Below are 24,158 nucleotides of genomic sequence, written 5' to 3' on the forward strand. Positions count from 1 at the left end.
ACAAAGAGGCTTTGGGAGCTGGAGGTGAAATCTGAAACTAGAGCTGGATCTCTTCCTCTTCTAGTCAGAACGAAAGAGAATTTGCTCTGCACGGAAACTAAGTAAAAGCAAGAGAATGCTGTGGCTTCAAACCCTCAGTTCAATGCAAGTGCTTGAGAAGCTTCAACAGACCTCTTGACATGAAGCAACTGTAGAAAACACAACCTGGAACACAATTAGGTACCAAATTGACTATGTCGAAATACCAAGACCCAGTCTGATTCTCACACTTGAGTGGGTTTCAGAATCATCTGAGGGCTTTCTTAAATCACAGGAGGCTGGGCCATACCCCTAGCACTTCTGATTCACGAGGTGACTGAATCACCTGGTTTCTGATTCTCTGACCGAGCATGTGCTTCTCTAACAAACTCCCAGGTGAACACTAATACTCTGGTCTGAGCACCACACTTTGAATAACTACCAGATCAACAGCAATGGCATGACCTGGGAGCTTGTTAGAAATACAGAATCTTGGGCTCTATCCTAGATCTAGTGAACCAGAATCTGTATTTAAGAAAGATTCCCATGTGACCTATGCATGTTAATGTTTGAAAAGCACTACTGTAGGTCAGTGGTTCTCCATCTTGGCTGCATACAAATCATGGCGATTTACAAAATACAGGTATCCAGGTGTTTCCCCTACCCACCTCCAGAGAATCTGATTTGATGGGTCTGTGGTGAGGCCCAGGCATCAGTATATTTAAGAGAGTCCAGATGATCCCATCATATAGCCAGAGTTTAGAACCACTGGGCCAGGTAACAAACTTTAGGGATGCTCTACCCTAAAGGGAGCAAGGATTTGGAAGAGGTCATTTCACTTGCTGTCTCCTCTGCCAAGAACACTTCCTTCTTCACCTTCACCCATGTGACTTCTGGAGATCTAGGTCAAGTGCTCAAGTGTTACTTCCTCAGAGAAGGCCCTGATGACTCTGAAATTACTGTCCCCACCAACCACTACTGTATTCCCTTTGTCTTTTTATCTTAACATTCATGCATGTATAGGCTATCTTTTCATTTTATGTGTTTATATATTGTTTCTCTCGACCTTAATCAACTTTGGTCACAGTGCCTAAGAAAGTGTCTTGCACATAGTAAATAATCAATAAATATTTGCTTACTATTATCTTTGTGAAAGGAGAGCAAAAAATATTTTGGAGAAGATCAGGGAGTTACAAGGAGAGGACTGAGAGAAGAATAGAGAGAGGGAGAGAAAGAGATAGAGAAATAGAGATAAAAATATTGGCCAAATAGGAAATGTCTGAATGTGAGAACACTATATGTGATGTGAAATGAAGAATCACACAGATATGTGAGGAACAGAATAGTAATAAAAACAATTGCCAGAGAGAGAAAATTGTCTTGTGATTGGAGAGGCAGAAACCGACTGATGTCAAGGAGATGATTGCTATGATACCTGCATGAGGTAATATTGACACAGGAATGGTATTGGAATGGAGGAATGGAGGGGAAGAAAAGATATACAAAACGTTAATAAAAGAAAGGACACAGTTGGGTTACTGGCCAGATAAAGATGATGCTCCTTTCTGGGGAGGAGGGAGGGTTAAAAGTGTTTACCATTTCTTTGCTGCTCCTCCCATTAAGAGGTGGAGTCTATTCCCCCGCACATCCCCCTTTGAATCTGGGTTGGCTTTATGACAAACTCTGACCATCAGAATGCTTCAGAGGGACACTGAGCCTTAGCTTCAAGGAGTTTCACAGTTTCTGCTTCCACACTTCTGGAATCCTGCTGCCTTGTGAAAAATCCCAGGCTAGCCTTCTTGAGGAAGAGAGGCAACATGTACAACAGAAAGGCAGATCCAACCATTCTAGCTGAGGTCCTATTAGGTGAATAAGGCCATCTAGGAACCCGCCCCGCCGCATGATAACAAAACAACTATCCAAGGGGACCCTGTTCAAATTGCCAACCTACCGAATAGTGAGGATATATATAGTTGCTGTATATTATCAACAACTATTAACTTTTGGAGTAGTAGCAATAGATAACTGATAAACTTTCTCAAGTTTCGCATGTGTGATTTAGAATGTGAATTCAGCTTAGAGACTTCAAGTTGCAATTCATAGGTTAAAAAGTATTAACAACAGTTCTTAATTTTATTCAAAGTTAAGAAGAATGTGAAGGTTCCTTTCCCACTGAATCCAAGTTCATCACTGCTTTAAAAGTTCCATTCAAAGCACTGTGCTCTTTTTTCACTTTCAAGATCTTGAAAGATACTTGATAATATGACATCTCACTATGCTTTTTAGGGTAGTGTATGTGCTTCAGAAATACTTTGCTAGCTCTTTCTCTAATTTATCTATAATTCATAACCTACCCATTTCTAAGAGGAATTGAATCAGCTCATTGATAATGGTATGGCTAGAGGCTCCTTATTGATGGTTCTAGAAATTTTCAGGGAAAAGTTTTCTCAGTATTCTCAGTTTTCACTTCAGACAAGCTGAAATCAGGGACTGGAATGCAGAACTAGATCTGATTTACTGTAACACGCTACAGAGTAAATTGGTGAGCTAGAATGCCAAGAGGCATGATGGATACGGATTTTTCTGTCATTTATTCTACCCCCTGCCCATCTGTTTTGGTTCCTCATCTTCAGTTGTTGAAATGAAAATGTACTTAATTGCTCTTTCAAGGACTCATAGTTCCATTTTATGTCTCTGTGTCCAAAGGTCTATTATTATCCCATGTCTTATGGTCTCCGTATCTGCTTTTGGGGGAACAAAGTACAAGCATATTTCCATAGATGAAAGGTAAGTTTTATAGTATGCTCCAAGTCATATACTAACATCTGTCCAAATGGGTCAGAAAGACTTATGAATTCGACAGCCATGGGATTTTTTTCAAAGCTTCTGTACAAGTCTAGTTCATGCAGTTATAAGATAAACACATGGGGAAATGTGCCCTTTACATAATGGTTTGCTATTTTATCCTGACACAAAATATTTAACTTACACCACAAGCTACTTTAATTTGTCCTCAAAAAGTCTGAAATGTCTGGCAACAAACACTGGAAATGGGATGCAAATTAAAACCACGGTTAATTCACTATGATAGGGAAGATCTGAAGAGTGCATAGAGACAAGGAATATTCACATTATGTAAACAATTGTTCTTTGATAAGGGTGCAGTAACTGCTCAGTGTAAATTAACACCTATCTTATAATCAAGACCCCCAAGGAACCTCTCCAAACCATTCTCCTCTTCAGCAATAGAGATAAGGCTATAAAATGAGATTCGGCCTGAAATGCATGGGAGCAAAAGCAAATATTTCAAGACTATGATTATATTTTACATGACTAAATGTTTTTGAGGCTTTGCTTATAAAAGTGTCAGGATAAATTTGTGTCTAATACTAGCAAATGCAATACTACATTCAGGTTGTTATAGCTGGGCACATGTAAGGGGCAAATCATGCAACTGATATTACAGATCTTTCCGTTAGCAATTAGTACAAAATACTGCATTTCTACCAGAGTCCCCCATGCATAATAACTACTGGCTTACTGTCACAAAAAATTCACACACTGCATCCAAAACAAAGAAGCCAAAGCTGAAACGAGTGCATTGCATATTTTTAAAAAGGCCAAACCTATTAACCAATTTTAGGTAAAGATACAAAAATTGTCTGCTCTAATCAAAAAGGGATAAAATGAGTAAATATACATTTCTAACAAAAGATAAAATTTGTGTGTTAATGTGTGTGTTTTAATTTAATTCTTCTACATTAAGGCCATTGATAATTCCTTGGGTATGGATTGTATATTTCTCTTTCCTCTTTCTTCTTCAAGAAGAAAGTTTTAGCTTAGCATTTATTTAAGGCTTATTAAAATGGATTCAGTTATTCCATATTATTTATAGATAAATATCTTCTAAAATAAAAATGTGGTTTCAGACCCATTAAAAATACTTTTTTTTTTTTGCCTGTTAGTTCTTTGAATAGAGGGAAAGACTTTCTGTAGGTTTAGGATGAGGCTGATGAATTTATTCATATACCAAGTAGTTGTGATATATATACATATATAAATATTAAACAAAATTATGTATATAAATATATATTAAAAATAAGTTCGATATGGTTCAAGTATGGTATAGCTCTTCAAAAAACAAATGGAAGCTTTGAAAGTATTATAAATAATAATGGGACAGTAGCTTTTATCTACACAATATTCACTACATTGAAGACAATATGTTGTGTCTTGCCTTCATTATCTCATCTAATGTTTACAGCAATTCTATGAGGTAAGTACTATAAATACCCTAATTTTAAAGATGAGAAAAAGAGTTACAATCATAGTGTTTATGAATCTATAAATAATGTATTTGAAGAACTTTAAGAGAAGAGAAAAATGTAAGGTCACCATAAAAGCGGTTTTCAGTGACTTGAAAAGCCTAGAATTATAAAAAAAACAGAATTTAGCCTGACCTAACTATCTCATCAAAAACTGAGGAGCTGCACAAAGCATCATGCTTTTGAAAAAAATGATCAAATAATAACCATGATGATAAGAACAGCTAAAATTTATTGAACATCTATTATGCTTAGACACCACCTAATGTATATAGGATTTCATTTCCACTTTACGGATAATAAAATGAGGTTTAGAAAAGTTAACTAATCGAATGTCACACAACTTTTATGTGGCCAGCCAGAATTCAAAGCTTCTATAGCCTCTTCACTATAGCATGCTTCCTTGCATTAGGAGATGGTCTGTTTCAGGGACACCACCGAATAGAAGATGATTAGACTACCTCATTTATAAGACTTCCAACTTTAAGATGATGTGATCTATTTTTCTTCAAGGTTAATAAACTTCCTGGATTCTGCAGAGTGCAAATTGCAATCAAGTAGAGTTTACTCTCAAAATAAAGCCTGACTGAAAAGAAAAGAAACAGTGATCAGCCTCTTCTATACAACAGTTCAACAGCACAACTCCTTAATCTACTAATGGAACGGCTTTCTCAATGTGATATACAAACCACTGAGACTGATGGCCAATACGAAAATTACCTGGAATCAGAGTGATAGTTGCTGTTCTACAACATTGCTAGCCTGGACCAAGGCCGAGAACGTTGTCAACAAGAAACTCAAAGCATCTTTCACTAACAAAATAGATGTGAAAAAGGTGTAAGGAGGGTGAACAGAAGTTACTTTTATAGCTATCCTGATGCCTGGATTTGAACAACATGCTCCAGTTTAGAGTTGTAGAAAACTATAATAGACATACTGGGCTTTGAATAGGAACTAGTACTTGGGGATTAAATGGGGACAGAGAGAGGATGGTGTTTAAGAGGCTAGGATGGAGTGTGATCACATGTCCAACAGAGCCTCACTCATTAAATAGCAAATGGAGGTCAATTGATGTTTTTCATCATCTTTTATTATAGAAAGTCCCATTTTCTTTACAGTAATCAACCACATTCCGCTATTTTGTTCCTGCTCTCATATATAGGGGACAAAAACTGCCATTAGTAATCACCTTTGATTATAAGAGTACTGCAGCGTTCTAGTGATAGTATATAAGGGCCTCTGCATTACTGTGATAGATCCTTGCTGGCAACTGGCTATTAAAAACAATAATCTATATAAAATAGATAACTAACAAGGACCTACTGTATAGCACAGGGAACTATACTCAATATTTTGTAATAACCTATAAGGGAAAAAAAATCTGAAAAAAAATATACATATATAAAACGGAATCACTGTGCTGTATAGCTGAAACTAACAAGACACTGTAAATCAACTAGGGTTCAATAAAATTAAAACAATAAAAATAAAAACAACAATCTAGACTGTGTCTCTGCAGGTCAGTATCAAGTCAGGGTAAAACTTCAAACCTTGGGTTTTATCAAGTGTCCAGAAAGTGCACATTTTACAGAGTTAGTGCGTTACCACATTTAGTTAGGTTTACCTTAGGTTACAGGTAAAAAAAACACAGTTCATGATTGCTTTTGCAACATTAGCAAGCAAAGCACCTTCTTAAATGTTATATTCTAGATAAATTGTGACTATAAATAATAAAACTGATATATACCTATTATTTCATATGCTTTGAATAAAAATAGATATAGCATCAATATGATATTTATAAAATGATATTTCAGGCACTCTTTATGGAATGACATCCTGCCAACAGCTACTAATTTTAAATTCTGTTCTTTAGGAGAATAATATATTTTACTACACCACTCATAATCTATTTTAAACATTGTACAAGTTGTTCAGTGTTAATTCCTAGTCTGTAGAAAATAGGACATGAAAAAATCCAAGTTTTGTGCTTCCCAATACAAAACTTTACTATTAAATAAATAATGCTTTTCTTGCTGAGTCTCAGATTTCAGAAAAGCAGGTGGTTGTTCTCACTTTATAAAATGACGTGTAAATTATGAATGAGGGTTGAAAGAAGAAGTTGGATTTGTATTAACCTAACTTACTAAGAAGTCCTGATTTGGGAAATCCAATAAAATATCTACTCAGAACTCATCAACATCTGTAAAGAAAGAATGCATTGCAGAGCTCTCTCCAATTATTGCCACAAGAAAAAAATGAAAAGGCTTTGGAGGAAATCTGAGCACCCAGTTAGTGTGTCTTCTCATCTGCACAGAGGACAGGACTCCACTTGACCATCTCTGATGAATAAGAATCTACCATAACTACCATAATGTTTTTTGGCCACACCATGTGGCTCATGGGATCTCAGTTCCCCGACCAGGGACTGAACCTGGGCCACAGCAGTGAAAGCTCTGAATCCTAACCACTAGACCACCAGGGAACTCCTGATAACTACCACAATGCTTTAAAACTTAGAGGAAAGAGTCGTAATGGTTAGCAGAGAAAAAAAAAAATGTATGTACCTACTGACATTATACACATTAAAATTTTTTCATTTTTTTAAGCCCATTTTATCTTTCTTCTTCATAGAGGTAAGATGGACTCTAAGCCCAGAAGAAGTAAATGAATTAAGAACTGAAATAATTAATGTTGAGTATGTTGGGAAAACCATGTTTGCTTTTTGTGTCTTGCATTAACAGCCAGCATAGAGGTTAAGAAAGTAAGATTTTCCAGACAGATCTAGGTTCAAATCACAACTCTGTTGAAAAGTCAGGGTGAACCTTGGAAAGGTGACTTAAATCACCTAAATTCAGTTTTTTTAATTTATTTATTTCAAATGTAAAAATTTTTGTTGGGGTATAGTTGATTTCAGTTTTGTTTTGTTTTTTTAAATCACACTGTGGACATAATAATGTATGGGGACGTGGCAAGAATGAAAAGAACAGCATATAAAGCGCTTAACATCATTTCTGACAAATGGTAGGCTCTCAACAAGGGTGAACCTTTAAAGAATTACTACTGTGATGAACCCTGTGTGGCAGAAGGGGCTGTAGGGGATGCCTGGGATTGAAAGCAGATACGCTGGTCAGGTGTGCCCAGGCGCTGAGTTGGCTTGGCGGGGTTGATAACGTTGGTGGGTTGAATTTGGCTAACTATGAGAGAATCTTGTACCTAAATATTTCCTACTAAGGGCACAGACTATTTGTGTAAATTCTTCATGATAGTAATGGAATGCCCACGTATAAAAAGCCTGTGTCCTGCAAGAAATTCACTATTTTGGATACAATAAAACCCTAGCTTGCCCTCTGGCAATTGTCCGTGGCAGCTATTAGTTTCTTTTAGAAATGTAGGTGGTCAAGAAAAGTTCTTTCATGCTTTCTGCATTTTCTCTGTGTCCTCTACAGCACAATTTAAAATTATTTGTTAAATAAATTAAAAGCATAAACTAACTATACAGGGAGACTCCTTCCACCAATATGCAGCTCACCTGAGATACTGCAATGATCATGCCTACGTTATTTATCCTACATTATTTTGGGGTATACATATCCATGATGTAGGCCAAATTAAACTGTGTTTTCTAGAGAATGAACCAAAGAGAGAAGAATTAACTGTACAATACATGCTCCAGGCTCCAAAGAAGCTTTTCTCAGAAGACATTTCTCTTACTACATAAATATTCTCTTGCCAGAACCAGTCTACTTTCATCCACTCCCACTCATGGGCATTATAAAGTTCTACTATAGGCACACGTGACAAAACAGGCCCTGCAGATCAAATGTGCTGGGTCAATCCATTCTTTGGTTTCTTGCTCTAAGTTAGCTTAAGGATATAGAAAGATAGAAGGAAAAGAAGAAGTAAAACTGTCACCATTTGCAGATGACATGATGCTATATACATAAAACCCTAAAGGCACTGCCCAAAAACTATTTGAACTCATCATTGAATTCAGTAAAGTGGCAGGACACAAAATTAATATACAGAAATCTGTTGTATTTTTATACACTAACAACAAACTATCAGAAAGAGAAATTAAGAAAACAATCCCACTTACAATTGCATCAAAAAGAATAAAATACCTAGGTATAAATCTAACTAAGGAGGTAAAAGACCTATACTTGTAAAACTGTAAGACACTGGTTAAAGAAATTGAAGACAGCACAAACAAATGGAAGGATATACCATGCTTATGGATTGGAAGAGTAAGTATTGTTTAAATGACCATACTACCTAAAGCAATCTACAGATTTGATGCAATCTCTATCAAAATACAATGGCATTTTCCACAGAACAAGAACAAATGATTCTAAAATTTGTACGGAAAAACAAAATACACAAAAGAACCAAAACAATCTTGAGAAAGAAAAGCAGAGCTGGAGGAATCACGCTCCCTGACTTCAGACTCTACTACAAAGCTACAGTTATCAAAACAGTATGGTACTGGTACAAAAATACACATATAGATCAATGGAACAGGATAGAGAGCAAAGAAACCAACAAACTCATAGAAAAAGAGATCAGATTTTTCTGATCTCACCTCTAGAAAATTAATTACTTTAAAGTTCAAGGTCTGTTAGATTAGCATTTAGGTTAGTAATATCTATATATTATTTAGTTAAATATTTCCTTATTAATAATTTAGTTTTAATAATAATATTAAAGCTAGTTGGATTACATTGGAAGTCCACTTCAATTATCATTAAAATATGCCATTTTACTTGAGAAGAGTGAATATGTATATACCAAAAACTGAATATGATAATGTAAATGTATATTACATATTACTCTTCATCTCTCCCCTCCCATCAACCATGACACTTATTTTTATTTTAAATGCAATACACTTTCATCAAAGACTGTTGAAATACATAGAAAAAAAGTTTAAAAAGTTATATTCCCAAACATACCTAGTCTTTACCTTTTGGCATATCTAAAAAGCCAGCCTTAGCTTTTGAGGTAGCTCATCAAACTAGAGCACAAACAAAAATTCTAGTTAAAATGTTAAGCTTTAGACACACATAAGATGTTAAAACCAGAAATACTGGCATGTGTAAATACATTAAATAAATATTGAAATAAAAGATACTTAAATAATTTCCATTTCTATTTGTTAGAAAGAATTAAGACCACTAATGTAAATTCCCTCAAGGAAAAGAATACCATAATATAACTGTCTTCTCTAAATTTATAAATAACTGTTTTAGATTAGAATTTATATAAGATCCAAGAATTCTATTTAACTACTGATATTCGATGTATGTTCAGTATGGCATTACTGAATCCAGAAGCAGTTATTAAAACAAAACAAAACATATGAGTAAAAACACTTGAGTTCATTGTCACTGCTTCCAGGTTCTGTAGGGCAAGAGAAAGTTACGAAGCAGGATGCCCATGGATTTCTGTAAAAACTCGGAAATGAAAAGTCAGTTGTAATTCAAGCCTTACAGTGTCTGTCCAGCAGATTACAAATTCAGGAGGATTCTAAAAGAATTTAATAAACCCAGACCTTTAATCTGTCACAAAGGCAATGTCAGCTTCAGGTAAAACTGCAAACTCTGAGATGGGCAAAATAAAATAAAATCTGCCTCCGGGAGCTTTGCTGTAGGTCTTCAATGAACTGACTAAAGCATGCTGAAGATTTTCTCAGCTGTTCTTGGCTCAGCGGGATGGAGACTAAAACAGCAGGCAAGCAGAAGAAGGTGGATAGATAGCGTCAGAGAGAATGAAGAGTAGCACTAGCTATTGCAGAATAAGAAAAGTCAGTCTTTCTCATTGGAAATGAGATAGAAATGGAACCAAGGCCCCCAGAACTAATAGCTAAGTTAGTATACGTACAAACACACTCCATGCCCTCGCGCGCATGCCAGTGTTTGCAGCCGTCACACTTCTGTCCTGTGGCTCCGGGTCGGCACGTGCAGATCCCTGTGACAGGGTCACAGGGGACAGGCAGTGAGCCATGGGGGTCACACTCACATTCTTGGCAGGAGCCTCCGGGGCCGCTTGGGCTGCCGGTATAGCCAGGGGCACACCTGAATTTAAACAGTGACAAAGCAAAGGAGATTAATAATAAGTCATGTCTCGAAATTGTTGTTGTGTGTGCGTGTATTGTTTGAATGAAACAAAATTGATACCACAAGTCAATAGATCAGGGGTTAGCAAACTTTTCCTGTAAAGAACCAGATAGTAAATATTTTAGGCTTTGCAGGTCAAGAGGCAAAATCAAACTCGTGCAGTGAAAGAGAAAGAAATTTTCAAACACTGTTGGTTGATGGAATTCAAAACATAATAACAGAATATAAATTGTTTTATAATAATAATCTACTAATGGAAAACCAAACTAATAATGAGAAGAATGGGATTCTTGTTGAGGTATCAAATTTACTTAAGTAGGGCTCAAATTTACTTAACTAGGGCTCAAATTTAGTGCTCTCTGTCATCGAAGTTTGCCCATAACCGCCATTCCCAGCTTGAGTGCCATACAGGATTAGGCAATGGGCCAAATTTTGTGGTCCATACTCTGCCCACTACTGCTCTAGATCATAAACTTTTTTTTGAAGGTTTCATTTTTAAATTAGAAATGAGTGAAATTTTCTATTTACTCCTGGGCTTTCCTAGATACACACATTTTAGAGATCAAAATGACCAAGGAATTCAACCTATTAATTTTACTAATGAGCAAAAAGAAGCAAGAGGCGATAAACTACTACATTTTCTATTTAATTCAACTGGTCTTTCCTTCCTACCACATCTTCCTCAAGATGGATTTTTCATTGTGTATCTCTGGAAGTGGGGTAATGTTATGCAAATAAAATATGTAACACCGACTTGAGAAATTAGAGAGGAAATCCAACTGGATGAAGCCAAATTGCCATCCACTCTCTTCTACCCGTCTGTGCAACCATTCATCTAAGTATATACCACTGTCGGTTACGTTACTGGAAGTCTGATAACTTTACAAGATGCTGGCAAAACCATATGCTCTGGTTTACCCAGAATGGTCCCAGTTTGCCTGTTGTCCTGGCTTAAGTATTAAAAACATATTCTGTCTTTCCCTAGAGTATCCTGGATTGGAAAATAAATTGTACACATAGTCAGCCTAAATATAATCAACAGTAAGAATTTTTGTTCAAGAGGAAAATATGGGAGGAAGCTGAGAGACAATAGGAGATTGAAGCCAAAAGTTGTAAACACTAGCCAAATAATCCTGGACCATCTTTAGTGGCCTGGGATTGTAGAAATTTGCAGGCTGATTGTGAAAGTTAGTTCATCCCGTGCTGGTTAGAAAAAGCAAAGCAAGAAGAAAATTACCTGTAACATTAGGTTTTCATACATTTATGGTTTTAATATTTTATTTCCTATGTACTATTAAAAATTGTTTCTTAACATTTTCAGGTGAAAGAATTCAATTCTAAGCAGGTTCAGAATGATTAAATGTTCAAAGAGTTTTACAAGAGTAATGAAGACAAAGCATGGGTAGGGGGTTCTACAATACAGCGACACTCAAGACATTTAAGCAGTTTTAGACCTGAGCTGATGAGTTTGGGCAGGTCATAAGGTGATTTAAATGATTTAAGAAGCTCTCAGAAGTGAAACAAATTTATTTGGAAGGTTACAATAAAAATTTAAGCAAGACCTTTGGATTAATTTAGCTGAATAAAAGCAATTTTTCAGGAAACTATAACCTGATCATTTATATGTTAGAGATGATGAATGTGGAGCTGTAACAACATTTGAGAACTGCAAAAACAATTCAAGCCATTCCCATTTGATAGTGTATGACCCTGCTCATCTCTATGCTACATAAACTGTCACCTCTTATTGATTAAACATTTATGGATATTAAAAAAGTAATTTTTCTATAATCACTCTGCCTTATGCCAATAATTGTCATTTCAGTGTATCCTTCCAGTCTTTTCTATATATACGCTTTTATAGATAGTAGAAACTCCAATTTACAAATGTAGCTATAGTATCAAACATTTTTTCATAAATTATGGCAGCTAATCCCCTTGGCGTCCAGGGATGTTTTAGTCGTCATCCTACTGGTGTTTACAAGGGCATGAAATGAATATTAGCCTAAGCATGAACACTAAAGCACACTGGCTGACATTAAAATATACATATTCAAATGATGTATATATCTCCACAACAAACAGAAATATTTTTGGATTTCGTACTGCTTTTAGTTACCTAATTGTTACAAACCTCTGTTGGCATGGAAATTGTGAATGTACTGTTTTATATATATATATGCAAGCAGTGGATATTGTGTTTAAAGTTACCACATACAGAATTATTTAGAAATATATTTTGCAAACTCATCGAAACAGAATTGGAATTTATAAAACATGTTTAATTATTTAGTTACCTATTTATTTCCATTATTAACACAACCATTGCTGGTTATATTAAAAGAAGATTCTTAAATTGATGATGATAAAATTAATATTGGTTTATATTTGCAAAGAGATTCGTGATTTAAGGAAGTGCTCCTAGAAGAATCCAGCAAAGGAGTGGGTGAAGCAGGAAATGGAAAAGAAAGGATCCAGGCGATGGTGTGATTCCAGGTGAGGTCCCAGTCTTAGCCTAAGTCTATGGAAAGCTCTGGAGCATAAATAACATCTCAACATCTGTTCAGCTTTCGGGCAAGGGAGCTGGACTTTTGTACTCCCACACTAGCGAGCCATTAGGTCTGGGCCACTGGAGGAAGGTGTGGGGGGGAAATTCTCAGGCTTTTTTGCCTCTCCTATGGGAGAGGAGACTTCTATGTAGGTACTCAGGCAGGGTATCCTCTATTTACCCGATCTTCGTAATGTCAGTGGAAAGTAGATAGAGTATCAGCTATTCTGATGTTATAAGTGAGAAAAATGAGACCCAGCAAAGTTTGTGGAGCTCAGCTATGTCCATGGGTCTTTATAGAACTTTATACTGTTATCAATTATACTAAAATTATCATGTGTGTTTAATGTTAATAGTTAATATCAGTTGCTCTCTGTTACCTTAGAAAGAATAAAAACCTACTAAAAATGGTGGTGATAAGCTTGAGTATCCAAGATACTGATCTTACAGAAAATATGCATCCAGAAAAATATAAATTACAACCTTCCTAGACAGTCAGTCTGGAATTCTGTTTCTTAACTTACCATTTGTATTACATGTTAGCATTCAATTTAATGACTACATACAAGCATTATCAAAATTTGTAAAAAATATGGTGAGAGGAGGCATTTAAATACTATTGTTTGCGTGTTGAAAAGGAGAACCAAATAACACTTTAATGTTTGGTTGTTTTAATTAAGAATTCCTGATTCCATTTATATTCTGAATTATGTGTATACTTGCTGATGTAGTGCCAGAGTGCTCAGAACAGCGATGTGCATGCAGTTAGTGCTAGCCAACAATTTCCAGTGAATTAAAATGAGAATTATGTGTGGCCAGCTTTTTATTACTGTTAACTACAGATAAGCTTTTGGAAATTGATTTATTTGTTCTTGTAAATGCTCCCTCCCTCTGTCTCTCTCTCCCTCTCTAATCTATGTTGGAGTATATACATATATATATGCTAAAATATAAATTAGATAATTGTGAAATAATTTGGAATCTTAGAAAAAGTCTAAATAGATGGAAGTAAACAACTTCCTTTGGATAAACTCTAAAGATATAAAAATACTTTTGAAGGCATATAAGCTACTAGAGAATATGAAAATAATGACATAAAAATAATGAATACTTTTCTACTATGATCTTTTATTATATGAGCTCTATGCATATCATTGCTCTCCATATATCATGACTGTTCCTACCGTTCGCAGTACTGGCCTTCGTATTCTCGTGGGCAAGCTGTGCAGCGGTAATCATCCAGGCCTTCCGTGACACAAGAAGGGCTGAAACTGAATCAGAAAAGAAAGGTTGCAAAAAATCTTTTGACTTACTTATTTTATAAATTTAAGTAATTCTATCTATTAACTAGATGATTGGAACTATTTTTTGATGGTTAGAAATGGCATATTTATAAGTTTCTATTCAAGGGTAGGCTATCACAACTAAGTACTACTAATAATAGTCAACAAATAAAGATGGTTGTTTTTTAATGAATTAACAATGCATCTCACCGACCATGTTAAAACTTTGAAATTTTAATAATTATGTGACAAACAGGAAAATATTAAACACCCAGAAAAAGTGTACTATTTTTCATGACTCAAAAGAAAAACATGATGAGAATTCCTGCATATTTGTCAGATAGTAGAATAAGTATTATTGAATATCTTTTGGGTTAAAAAAATGGGGACATAAAAGCTATATAATTTTTTTTCTAAAAAGCCCAAATTGCCACTGGCATTTCAATGCATGATGTGTGAATAGATGTTTCACTTAAAATAAAAGAGTGCCTTTTCTGATTTATATACAGATTTCAAACTACATTTTACTTTAAACACAAAATAATGTGATCTAGTGTGAGGAAAGAATAATGGAAATCTTGAAAATGAATATGATTTTCTGACAATTTTATAATCTCTTCTAGTAAGTAGGTCTCATATAACATGCCCTGTTTTCACTACAACACTGATAGACCACGGCCAGTCAGCCTTGCTCCAGGACTCTTGATCACCTTACCCCACAAAACAAATACTAGACAAGACTTGAAAACTAAACTATGCTAAAACGTAGTTTTATATTGTTACAAACTTCTCTCAAATACAAGTAGTGCTTCATTCCCACTGGACAAAATGCATGGTGCACTGGAAATTTAGGAAGAAAAGCCACATATATTTGTTGCAAAATGGTAATGCTGCAAACACCATTTTCCTTTTTGTTGGTCTGCAAAAGCAGTTGATGCTGAAAAAGCAATAAAGTATATAGACCAGAGCTGCAACTCCTATTGGTCAGGTGCCATTAGGACACTATTTCAATTGCCTTCTAATGCATTAAATCAATAGTACATGAATGAGTAATAAACTCTAACCTTTGCAAAATATGTGAACAAATTGATCAACTACTCACAACCTCATTATTCAACAAATTATTTTTTTTGCCTTCACAAAAATAGACCCACAAATACATAATTGACACATTCTTGCAAGTTTCTAGCTCTTTTAACTCAGCTTGATGCTGAGTTCATCTGTGTGCGCACACACACACATGCACACACAAACTCATATACATATATAGGCACTTGGAAACAGATTTTTAGACATTCAAGTGAAATTCTACAGAGCCAACATAATTAAATTATATTCCTTTATAGTAACATATCTGTCTCAATTACTATGCAGGAATGTTGTAATTCTCCTTAGATAGTAGATATAAACTTTTTTGAATTATGACATTACGGTGGACTAAAATTTTTCCTTACATCACATATAAGGATTTATGAAAGAGGAAGTAGGCGTTACACATTACTTGAGGTTAGAGTTTATTCTTTACATTCCCAAATTCCTCATCTCCTCTCAATTTTCATACTGTCTGCAGGACCACTCAGAAATCTGACTGTTTTTCCTCTTGAAGGCCATCTTTTACATTTCCTTAGATTTGTTAATTCCAAGGTTGCTTCAACAGAATTTCTGAGATTTAGAGTCTGCTACTCTGTGTCATCCCCTGTGGAGTCTACTGAAATGAATTGGCTTCCGGGATCCCACCCCCTTATCCCAGTTCACTGATTGTTCCTTTTCAGTCTCCTTTGCTGGATCTACATCATGTCCTCGACCTCTTAATATGCTTCACAGTTCAGTCTTCAGGTTTCTCCTATCCTGTCCTGTCCTTTCTCCCCTAAATGATCTCATTCAGTATTAAAAGGCTCTAAATATTGCATCTATCCTAACAGATCTAAAACTGAGCTCCCGTCCTCCAAAAAATACCGCTAACCATTCTATCATTTTCCCTGGCTCTGTCAATGGCCATACTTTGCTTACTTTGCTTCCATTTGCTCTGCCATAAACCACAGAGTCATCTTTGTCGCCCTTCTCTCACATTCCACAGGTATTCTATCTGCAAATGCTGCTGGTGTTACCATAATTAATTCATTGCATTATCCTGTTCTAAGCCACCTCTTGCCATTGGCAGATTTTTAGCCTTCAGGACATTTAGTTACTCACTGGAGTTTCCCTGACTCCACCTCCTGTCACCCTTCCCCTGTCCCCATTCACTCTGCTCCTGCCCTGGATCCTTGCTGTCTACTACGCGTGGCCTGTCTCCAGGCCCGTGCACTTACTTTTTCCTCTGGCTGGGCTGCTCTTCCTCCAGATAGTCAGGTGACTCTCTCCATTACTTCATTCAAGGCTCTGAACAAGCTTCATCTGTTTGTGTTTGTGAAGATCTTCATCAAGCACCCTAACTAAAAGGGTACCCCATTCACTCCAAATTCACTGAGGCTGCTCTATTTTTTCCTGGTGGCACTTTCACTATCTGATACTACATTATATATCTATTTGTGTTTTTTCAGCTTTATTGAAGTATAACTGGCAAATAAAATTGTAATATATTTAAAGTGTACACGTGATGATTTGATATACGTGTATGGTGTGAAAGGATTCCCACCATCTAGATTAATTAACACATCTATCACTTCATATATTTACCTTTTTTTGTGTGAGAATTCACAAGTTCTACTCTCCTAGTAAGTATCCATTATACAATAATGTATTATCAACTGTGGTCACTATGTTATATATTAGATCCTTAGACCTTATTCATTTTATAACTGAGAGTTTGCACCCTTTTACCACCCTCTCCCAATCTCTCCCGTTCCCTGCTCCCTGGCAATGACCGCTGTACACTGTTCCCATGAGTTTGTTCGTTTTTAGATTACACCCATAAGTGAAACCGTGCAGCTTTTTCTTTCTCTGTCTGGCAGAAACTGTTGAGCACATTTGGAGAAAAAAAACTCCGAAAAACTCAAACTTGGCCTCATTGTAGAAGGGAGGAGATGGCATTGAGCCTGGAAAGAGGGGTCAGATTGCAGAGGGTTTCTAATACTCTGCTAAAATATCTGAGCTTTCCTTGGTAGGCAGTGGAAAACCCTTGAGGGTATGTGAGCAACGCTGTACTGTCACAATGGTTAAAAGTTTATTGTATTTGTTTTGGTAAGAGATATTGGAGACTTGAACTAATATGTGGGTGAGTTAGTAACCACTTACCATCCCCCATCTATGAAGAGGGATATCTCAGCCTCCTTCATCTATGTTTCAGGATCTTTTTTTCTTATCTCAGGGAGAAGTGCTTCTCTTCTCATCATACATAGGTCTTTACTTTGTTAATTAACGTTCCAAACTTTATGTGATGACCTTAGGGGGTCATGAAATCACTTTAGTGGGTTTTGACTAAAGTTTCTTCTAATAATGCAAGAAAATAAAATTGAATAAAAGTTACAGTATATATTATATATGTATAGCTAGCTAGCTAGCCAGATAGATAGATATCCACACACACATTTTTTGTGTTCTAGCTTATGATTAAAAAAAGGTTTTCTTAAAGTGGTTGCAATCAATAAAGTTTGAAAGCCATTGAACTAGCCACTTTGATTTCATACTTGATTCTTACATTGTCCTTTGCATAAAAATATACTTAAATTACATAAATCATATAAAACAAAAATGAAACAAATATGAAAACACTTTTTTGTTGATCCTGCTAATCAATCAAGGTAGTACTCTTTCTTTCCCTTCTTCAAATTTCTTAGAGCTGTACAGTCACACCCATGTGACCTAATGTCTGCTTCCACTATTGATTGTCAAAATCCATCAGGGACCTGCACAGTTAATTGCCACTGTATGTACTTAGTCTCCCTTGGGAGAGCAGCATCCAATGCTCATTCGTTGCTGCTCCTTTCTCTCACTGTGTCAGTGGCAGTGTGGCCTCAGTTCCGTTGCCTCCCTCACAGCTCTTGTCTTGGCTCTTCTTTCTCTTCTGACTTCTCTAGTGTACGTAGTCTTGTCTTTCCTTCTTTCCATGTGCTCCCGTTGAGTAACATGACCCTGGGGAGTCTTATCTATAATTCATTTACTAACGTATCTCTTCCTTCATCTGCCCTCCCAATTTTCAGGTTTTAATTTCTTGTGGCTATTTGCATATTTCCATTCAGGTAGACCTTTCATATCAATTTAACTTATTTGAAACATAAATTGTCTTTCTTCTATAGCAGCTCTCTCCTGGTTTCTATTTCAGTTAATGACCCCACCATTTTAGGGGTCAACCTGGCTACAAATCCCTGGCTTCAAATCCTGCTTTGCCTAAACCTGTCATATCTAATTAGTTATCAACCCTGTAGAGCTGCATTCAACAATTTTCTCACATCCATCCCCTTGTCTCTATTCTTGTTGCTATTACCTACTTTCAGGTTCTAATTATCTTTTGCCTAAGCTAGTGCAATAGCTTTTTAATCAGTCTCTTTGCTTTTCTTATTTTCCTGTTTCAATTCATTATACTCAATTCCATCATAATAGTCTTCCTAAAGTGTGGCTCTCAGCACATTAATTTTTTTTTTAATAAAGATTTGTAGTGTTTCCTCATTACATAGAAAATTACATAGCAATTTCTTAGACTGGTATTCACGGATTTCTACAGTATGGCCTCCATTCTCTCATTCATTGTCTTCTGTAATTATGAAATTCTATTTGAACCCATGCTCCAAACTCTTAACAGTTCTTAAACATGACTTGTGTTTTCTGCTGCTAAGCTTCTGCTCCTTAAATTTTCTACTATCTCTACCAGTAAAAACCCTTCAATCCACTGTAAATTTAATAATTTAAATACATCTAAAATTAATTATAAATACTCCTACTTCTTTAAATATGTTCTTAAAGTTTCCACAGCCAACTGTGGTACTTTGTGCCTTGAATTCTCTTTATATCTCAGTTGACCTCTCTGAAGACACCCATTTTACCGTGAGCCTCTCCAAGAGATGTTATGCTTCTTTTTTATATCTCCTGGAGCTTTTGCTATAGTCCGCCCAACAGGAAATTATTAATTAATTATTGAATTTTTCTAATCCAGATCATTTACATTTTAATAAACAATAAACAGCATTCTCTTGTTCAAAATCTGGTCATCAGAGGTAGATTAGGGAAAGGAAAATGATATTTTTCATACACCTACCACTTGGTGCTTGGATGAACAATAAGATCATGTATTTTATCCTCATCAATATCCCACTTACCTAAAAATTTACATTTGAGACCCTATGCAAAACTTGTGACTCTGTTCAACCGAAAAGAGGTGCTTACAGAAGAAAGGGAGACAATTATGTGCAAATGTTTTCAAAATGTAAACAAAGCCAGAGATGGAAAAAGAAACTTAGTGAGTATAGGTGGAAATAGCTCTTCATCTGAGTTGCTTTGTGCTTCTTATACACTGAAGATAAGGTGTCCAAGATTCTAATTCTGAACAAAGTGCTCTACATTCTTTTCAAAAGCAAATTCTTAGAGAAAATATGCCCTACAATGTAGAGATTGATGTCTATAAATCACTTAGCAGAAAGTATAGATAGCCTTAGCAAAAAGGTAGGTGAAAACACCTAGGGGTTTTCATCAATACATAAACAGTGCAGAATGTTCTGACAGCACTAAAATAAAATATGCCAGCGTTTGCTTCCCCTTATGGCTGTGTTTCCATGGTACCAAGCTCAGACTATCTTAACAGAAAGGGGGTTGTGATTCTGGGAGATACTGACTTACTCTGGAGCGTAACAATAAGTCACCCTGCTTTAACAACATTATTTTTCAATTATTTCCTTGATAATTCTTTACCAATCATGAAATAAACACATAAAATGAATGGAAACAGCTAAAAAATTTATATAATATGCATCAAACAATCCTTCATAGCTGAATTTATGGCAGAACTATATGCAAACACTAGACCTTTCTAAAAATTTATAAAATTATACACATTTGTACATATATTATTTATTTCATAAATATAAGTTAATATTGGTATTTACATTTTAATTAATAAGCATTATTTATTTGGGACAGAGTTTTAAAAGAAAAATGAACCATAGAGTATTATGTGCTCACTTTTGTCATGTTTTTATGTTGTTTAAAAAATCTATCTTAAATTGAGATTTTTGTCTACATGAAAAGAATAGCCAAGTCATAGAAAGCCCATGTGCTACACAGATGGTGTTACTCATTGGGAAACATGGTAATATTTCACAATCTTACTTGTTGCTGGAAGAAATCAGAGGGCAAGCACATTGCTGACAGTCATCTGGCAATCCCTTGACAATGCCATAATATCCAAGAACACATCGTTCACAGAAGTCACCAGCAGTGTGATGTTGACAATTCTGTAAAGGAAGAGGGATGTTTGTTTTTAAATTAATGAAGGAATGTAATTTATCACACAGCTCCCCACCTACGAGTTTGTGTGCTCCTGTGAACACACATCCACATGTGCACACACACATCATTGAGAGAGAACTCAGTTCTTAAACATATTGATACATATTTTTAAAGAAGCTCTCTGATTTGAGAAACGAATACTGGGCTGTTGTAGCTATACTGACAAGAGTTTCTGTTCTCTTTTCCCTACATCAATCTCTGCATTAATTTTTCTCTTACTCTAATCTGGGGAATAGACTTCACAAGTTTCTAAAATTTATTGTATCATCTGGCTATTTATGTTTCTTCTCTACAAGGTGTTAAAAAAGTGCTAAAAGTCCTGGGGTCTTGGTGCATACCCATCAGTGGACTTTTTGAAATCAAACCAAGGTGGAAAACATAAATATTTTAAGAGGCAGAAATAGCAAAAAAAAAAAAAAAAAAGTCAGCCTAGTTACCACATTAAGAATGTTATTCATCTAGGGCTTCCCTGGTGGCGCAGTGGTTGAGAATCTGCCTGCTAATGCAGGGGACACGGGTTCGAGCCCTGGTCTGGGAAGATCCCACATGCCACGGAGCAACTAGGCCCGTGAGCCACAACTACTGAGCCTGCGCGTCTGGAGCTTGTGCTCCGCAACAAGAGAGGCCGCGATAGTGAGAGGCCCGCGCACCGCGATGAAGAGTGGCCCCCGCTCGCCACAACTAGAGAAAGCCCTCGCACACAAACGAAGACCCAACATAGCCAAAAATAAATAAATAAATAAATAAAAATTAAAAAAAAAAAAAATTAAAAAAAAAAAAAAAAAAAGAATGTTATTCATCTAATTCTTGCCAAATGTTGATCATTCTTTATAGATAGAGAGGACCCAACCTAAAACCAGGGATCTCAAGTCAATATTTTCTTTTTATGTTTGCATACTAAGAGGTACTTGGGTAATATGCTTTAAGACACTTCTATAAGAAAATGAGAACAGTTTCAGAATATTGTGTAAACAGTTTTGAAATTAAAATTCTCACAAAGTGGAATTTTATTTAACAATATATTTAGCAATTATTCATGCAATATGGACTTAGGAAGAGCTACAAGCCAGGTACTGAGAAAGGCACCGGGAGGAATCAAATGAGGGAAAAGGTAAAATAACATTCTAACCTATAAGAATTTATTTCCACTTTTGGAAAAATTTTTTAAAATGGCAAATAAGAAACATGGCAAATAAGAAATGTGGAATTTAGTGGAAATGGGACAGTTGACTTTAGGAGTTGAGAAAAAGGAAGAAATAGAAGGAATTTAGAGTTGGATTTTAGCTTGATTTTATAAAACCACATTTGGAATGGTCAGAAGGGTAATTTCTTATAAATAGTATTTTTTAAAAGGTTAAGAAGCAAAAATGTCAGTAACAAAATAAATGTATATATATGCTAGTGAACCCATCTCCTGATCAGCTCAGCTGGAACCACATAGCCACCTGTGGGCTCTACAGGAAGCAAAAATGTCAGTAACAAAATAAGTGTATATATATGCTAGTGTCCCCATCTCCTGATCAGCTCAGCTGGAACCACATAGCCACCTGTGGGCTCTACAGTAAATTTCCCATATGCTGGGCTCTCTGCTTTATTCAATTAATCTAGAAGAACATATTTATTTTTCATGTGTCGTCTAATGGCCAGTGTTTGGTATGGTATGTGTGGTCATTCACCACAAACAGTAACTGAAGTCTCTTCCTCTGACTCTTTTTATGTTTGTGTTACTCTCTGAGGAGAAACCATGCCATTATCACAATGAATTTTAGAATACTGTGGGTTTTTTTTTTCATTCTTTGGTGCTATATTTGAAAATACATTGTGTTACTTACAGATACATTTTATAATTCACTCTTAAATGGATCCAGTTTTCTATATGATAGGATGCAAATCTCAAATCTTCTAATTCCCCACCTCACTCTCAGCAGATGTTAGCCCTCTATTTTCAGGGAAAAGGAAGCCCTCATTGGGTGTTCCCTTAGCTTCCTGCCAAACAACACACCGTCTTGTCTGCATTACTTTCCATCCCTTCAACATTTAGTTCTGTTCACAAGAAGTGGTGTGTTGTTCTCTGTCTAAAGCTGCTCTCTTCCTAAACTCTGGTTTAGGAAGAAGGCCCTCCTGTCTCCCATTTCCTCCAGCACCTGCATTTTCTCCTTCTTTGATGGCTTATTTCCATTGACAGTTGAGGTTGGTCAAGCTTTTCTTATCTTAAAAAAATTTCTGGGGTTTCTGGACAACTTCCATCCTATGTTTGATAGGCTTTCTAAAAGCATTGTTTACATTGCTGGTCTCTACATCCTCATCTCCCTTTCACCTCTTCATTCTTTAAACAGGCTCTCTCTCTCTCTCTCTCTCTCTCTATATATATATATATATATAAATGTATATATATATTCTTTTCCATTATAGGTTATTACAAGATATTGAGTATAGTTCCCTGCGCTATACAGTAGGTCCTTGTTGTTTATCTATTTTATATATAGTAGTGTGTACATGTTAATTCCAGACTCCTAACTTATCTCTTCCCCTCCCCCAAACAGGCTTCTGATTTCACCATTGAAAGATAAGTCCAGACTCATGCATAAGATCTTTGTTGCTAAATCAAAATTTACTGACAATAATCACTCTTCATGATATATGAATTATCTGCAGCAGCTGATATTTCTGGTCACTCTTTCTTTGAAATTTTCTCTTCCTATGGGTTCTTTAATAGTACAGTATGTTGATTGTTTTCCTACCTCTATGGCTACCCTTTCTAACCCTCCTTCATGGATTCTTCTTCCCCTTTCTGTTGAGTAAGATTGGGGTCCTTGATTCTAATTTTGGCTCTTATCTCTTTTCTTTCCTACATTTTCTACCTTGGTGATTTTAACCATTACTAGAACTTCAGCTATCTTCTATGTACCCCAAACTCTAAATTTTATATATTCTGCCTAGATATCTGTCTCTAATGAGTTCCAGACTTATGTTTCTAATTGCTTCTTAGCTAGGTCTTATTGCATAATGCAAAAGCATTTGAATTTGAGATGTCAAAAATCAAGCTCATCTCTTTTAAAACCTGCTAATACTCCTGCATTTCCCATTTCATTTGTGGTCACTATCATCTCTCTGGCATGGCAAGGAAGACCTTTATAATCTGGCTTCTGTTTACCCCTCCAGCCTTCTGCCTAGCCACTGCAAACTTTGCACTCTATGCTAAACCCATATGCGACCATCTGGAATTCTCAAATTATGCAGTGCTCTCTCTTACCTCTAGAACTTTTCATATGCAAATCCCTTGTTCTGGAATGTTTTTCCTCCTCTTACCTGGCTAACACCTATTCATTCAGCTCTCATTTTCACTGTTGTTTTCTCTAATAAACATTCCCTGATGCCCCAAGTCTGGGCTAAATGCTCCGTCTAGCTCAACACAGTGACTGAAATATGT

The 24,158-nt window shown here is 35.9% G+C and overlaps 1 protein-coding gene across 1 annotated transcript in view; it reads right to left on the reverse strand.

Annotated features, from left to right (window-relative positions):
- Positions 1-24,158, reverse strand: part of LAMA2 (laminin subunit alpha 2) — a 623,785-nt gene that overhangs the window by 149,645 nt on the left and 449,982 nt on the right. Inside the window, exons 30-32 of the mRNA XM_059941243.1 lie at positions 20,549-20,673; positions 14,192-14,278; positions 10,224-10,417 (exon numbers count right to left, since the gene is read on the reverse strand). Coding sequence (XP_059797226.1) covers positions 10,224-10,417; positions 14,192-14,278; positions 20,549-20,673 — 406 coding nt within the window. The remainder of the gene's footprint in view (positions 1-10,223; positions 10,418-14,191; positions 14,279-20,548; positions 20,674-24,158) is intronic.

This window comes from Balaenoptera ricei, chromosome 12, assembly GCF_028023285.1.
Source record: "Balaenoptera ricei isolate mBalRic1 chromosome 12, mBalRic1.hap2, whole genome shotgun sequence".
Lineage (NCBI taxonomy): Eukaryota > Metazoa > Chordata > Mammalia > Artiodactyla > Balaenopteridae > Balaenoptera > Balaenoptera ricei.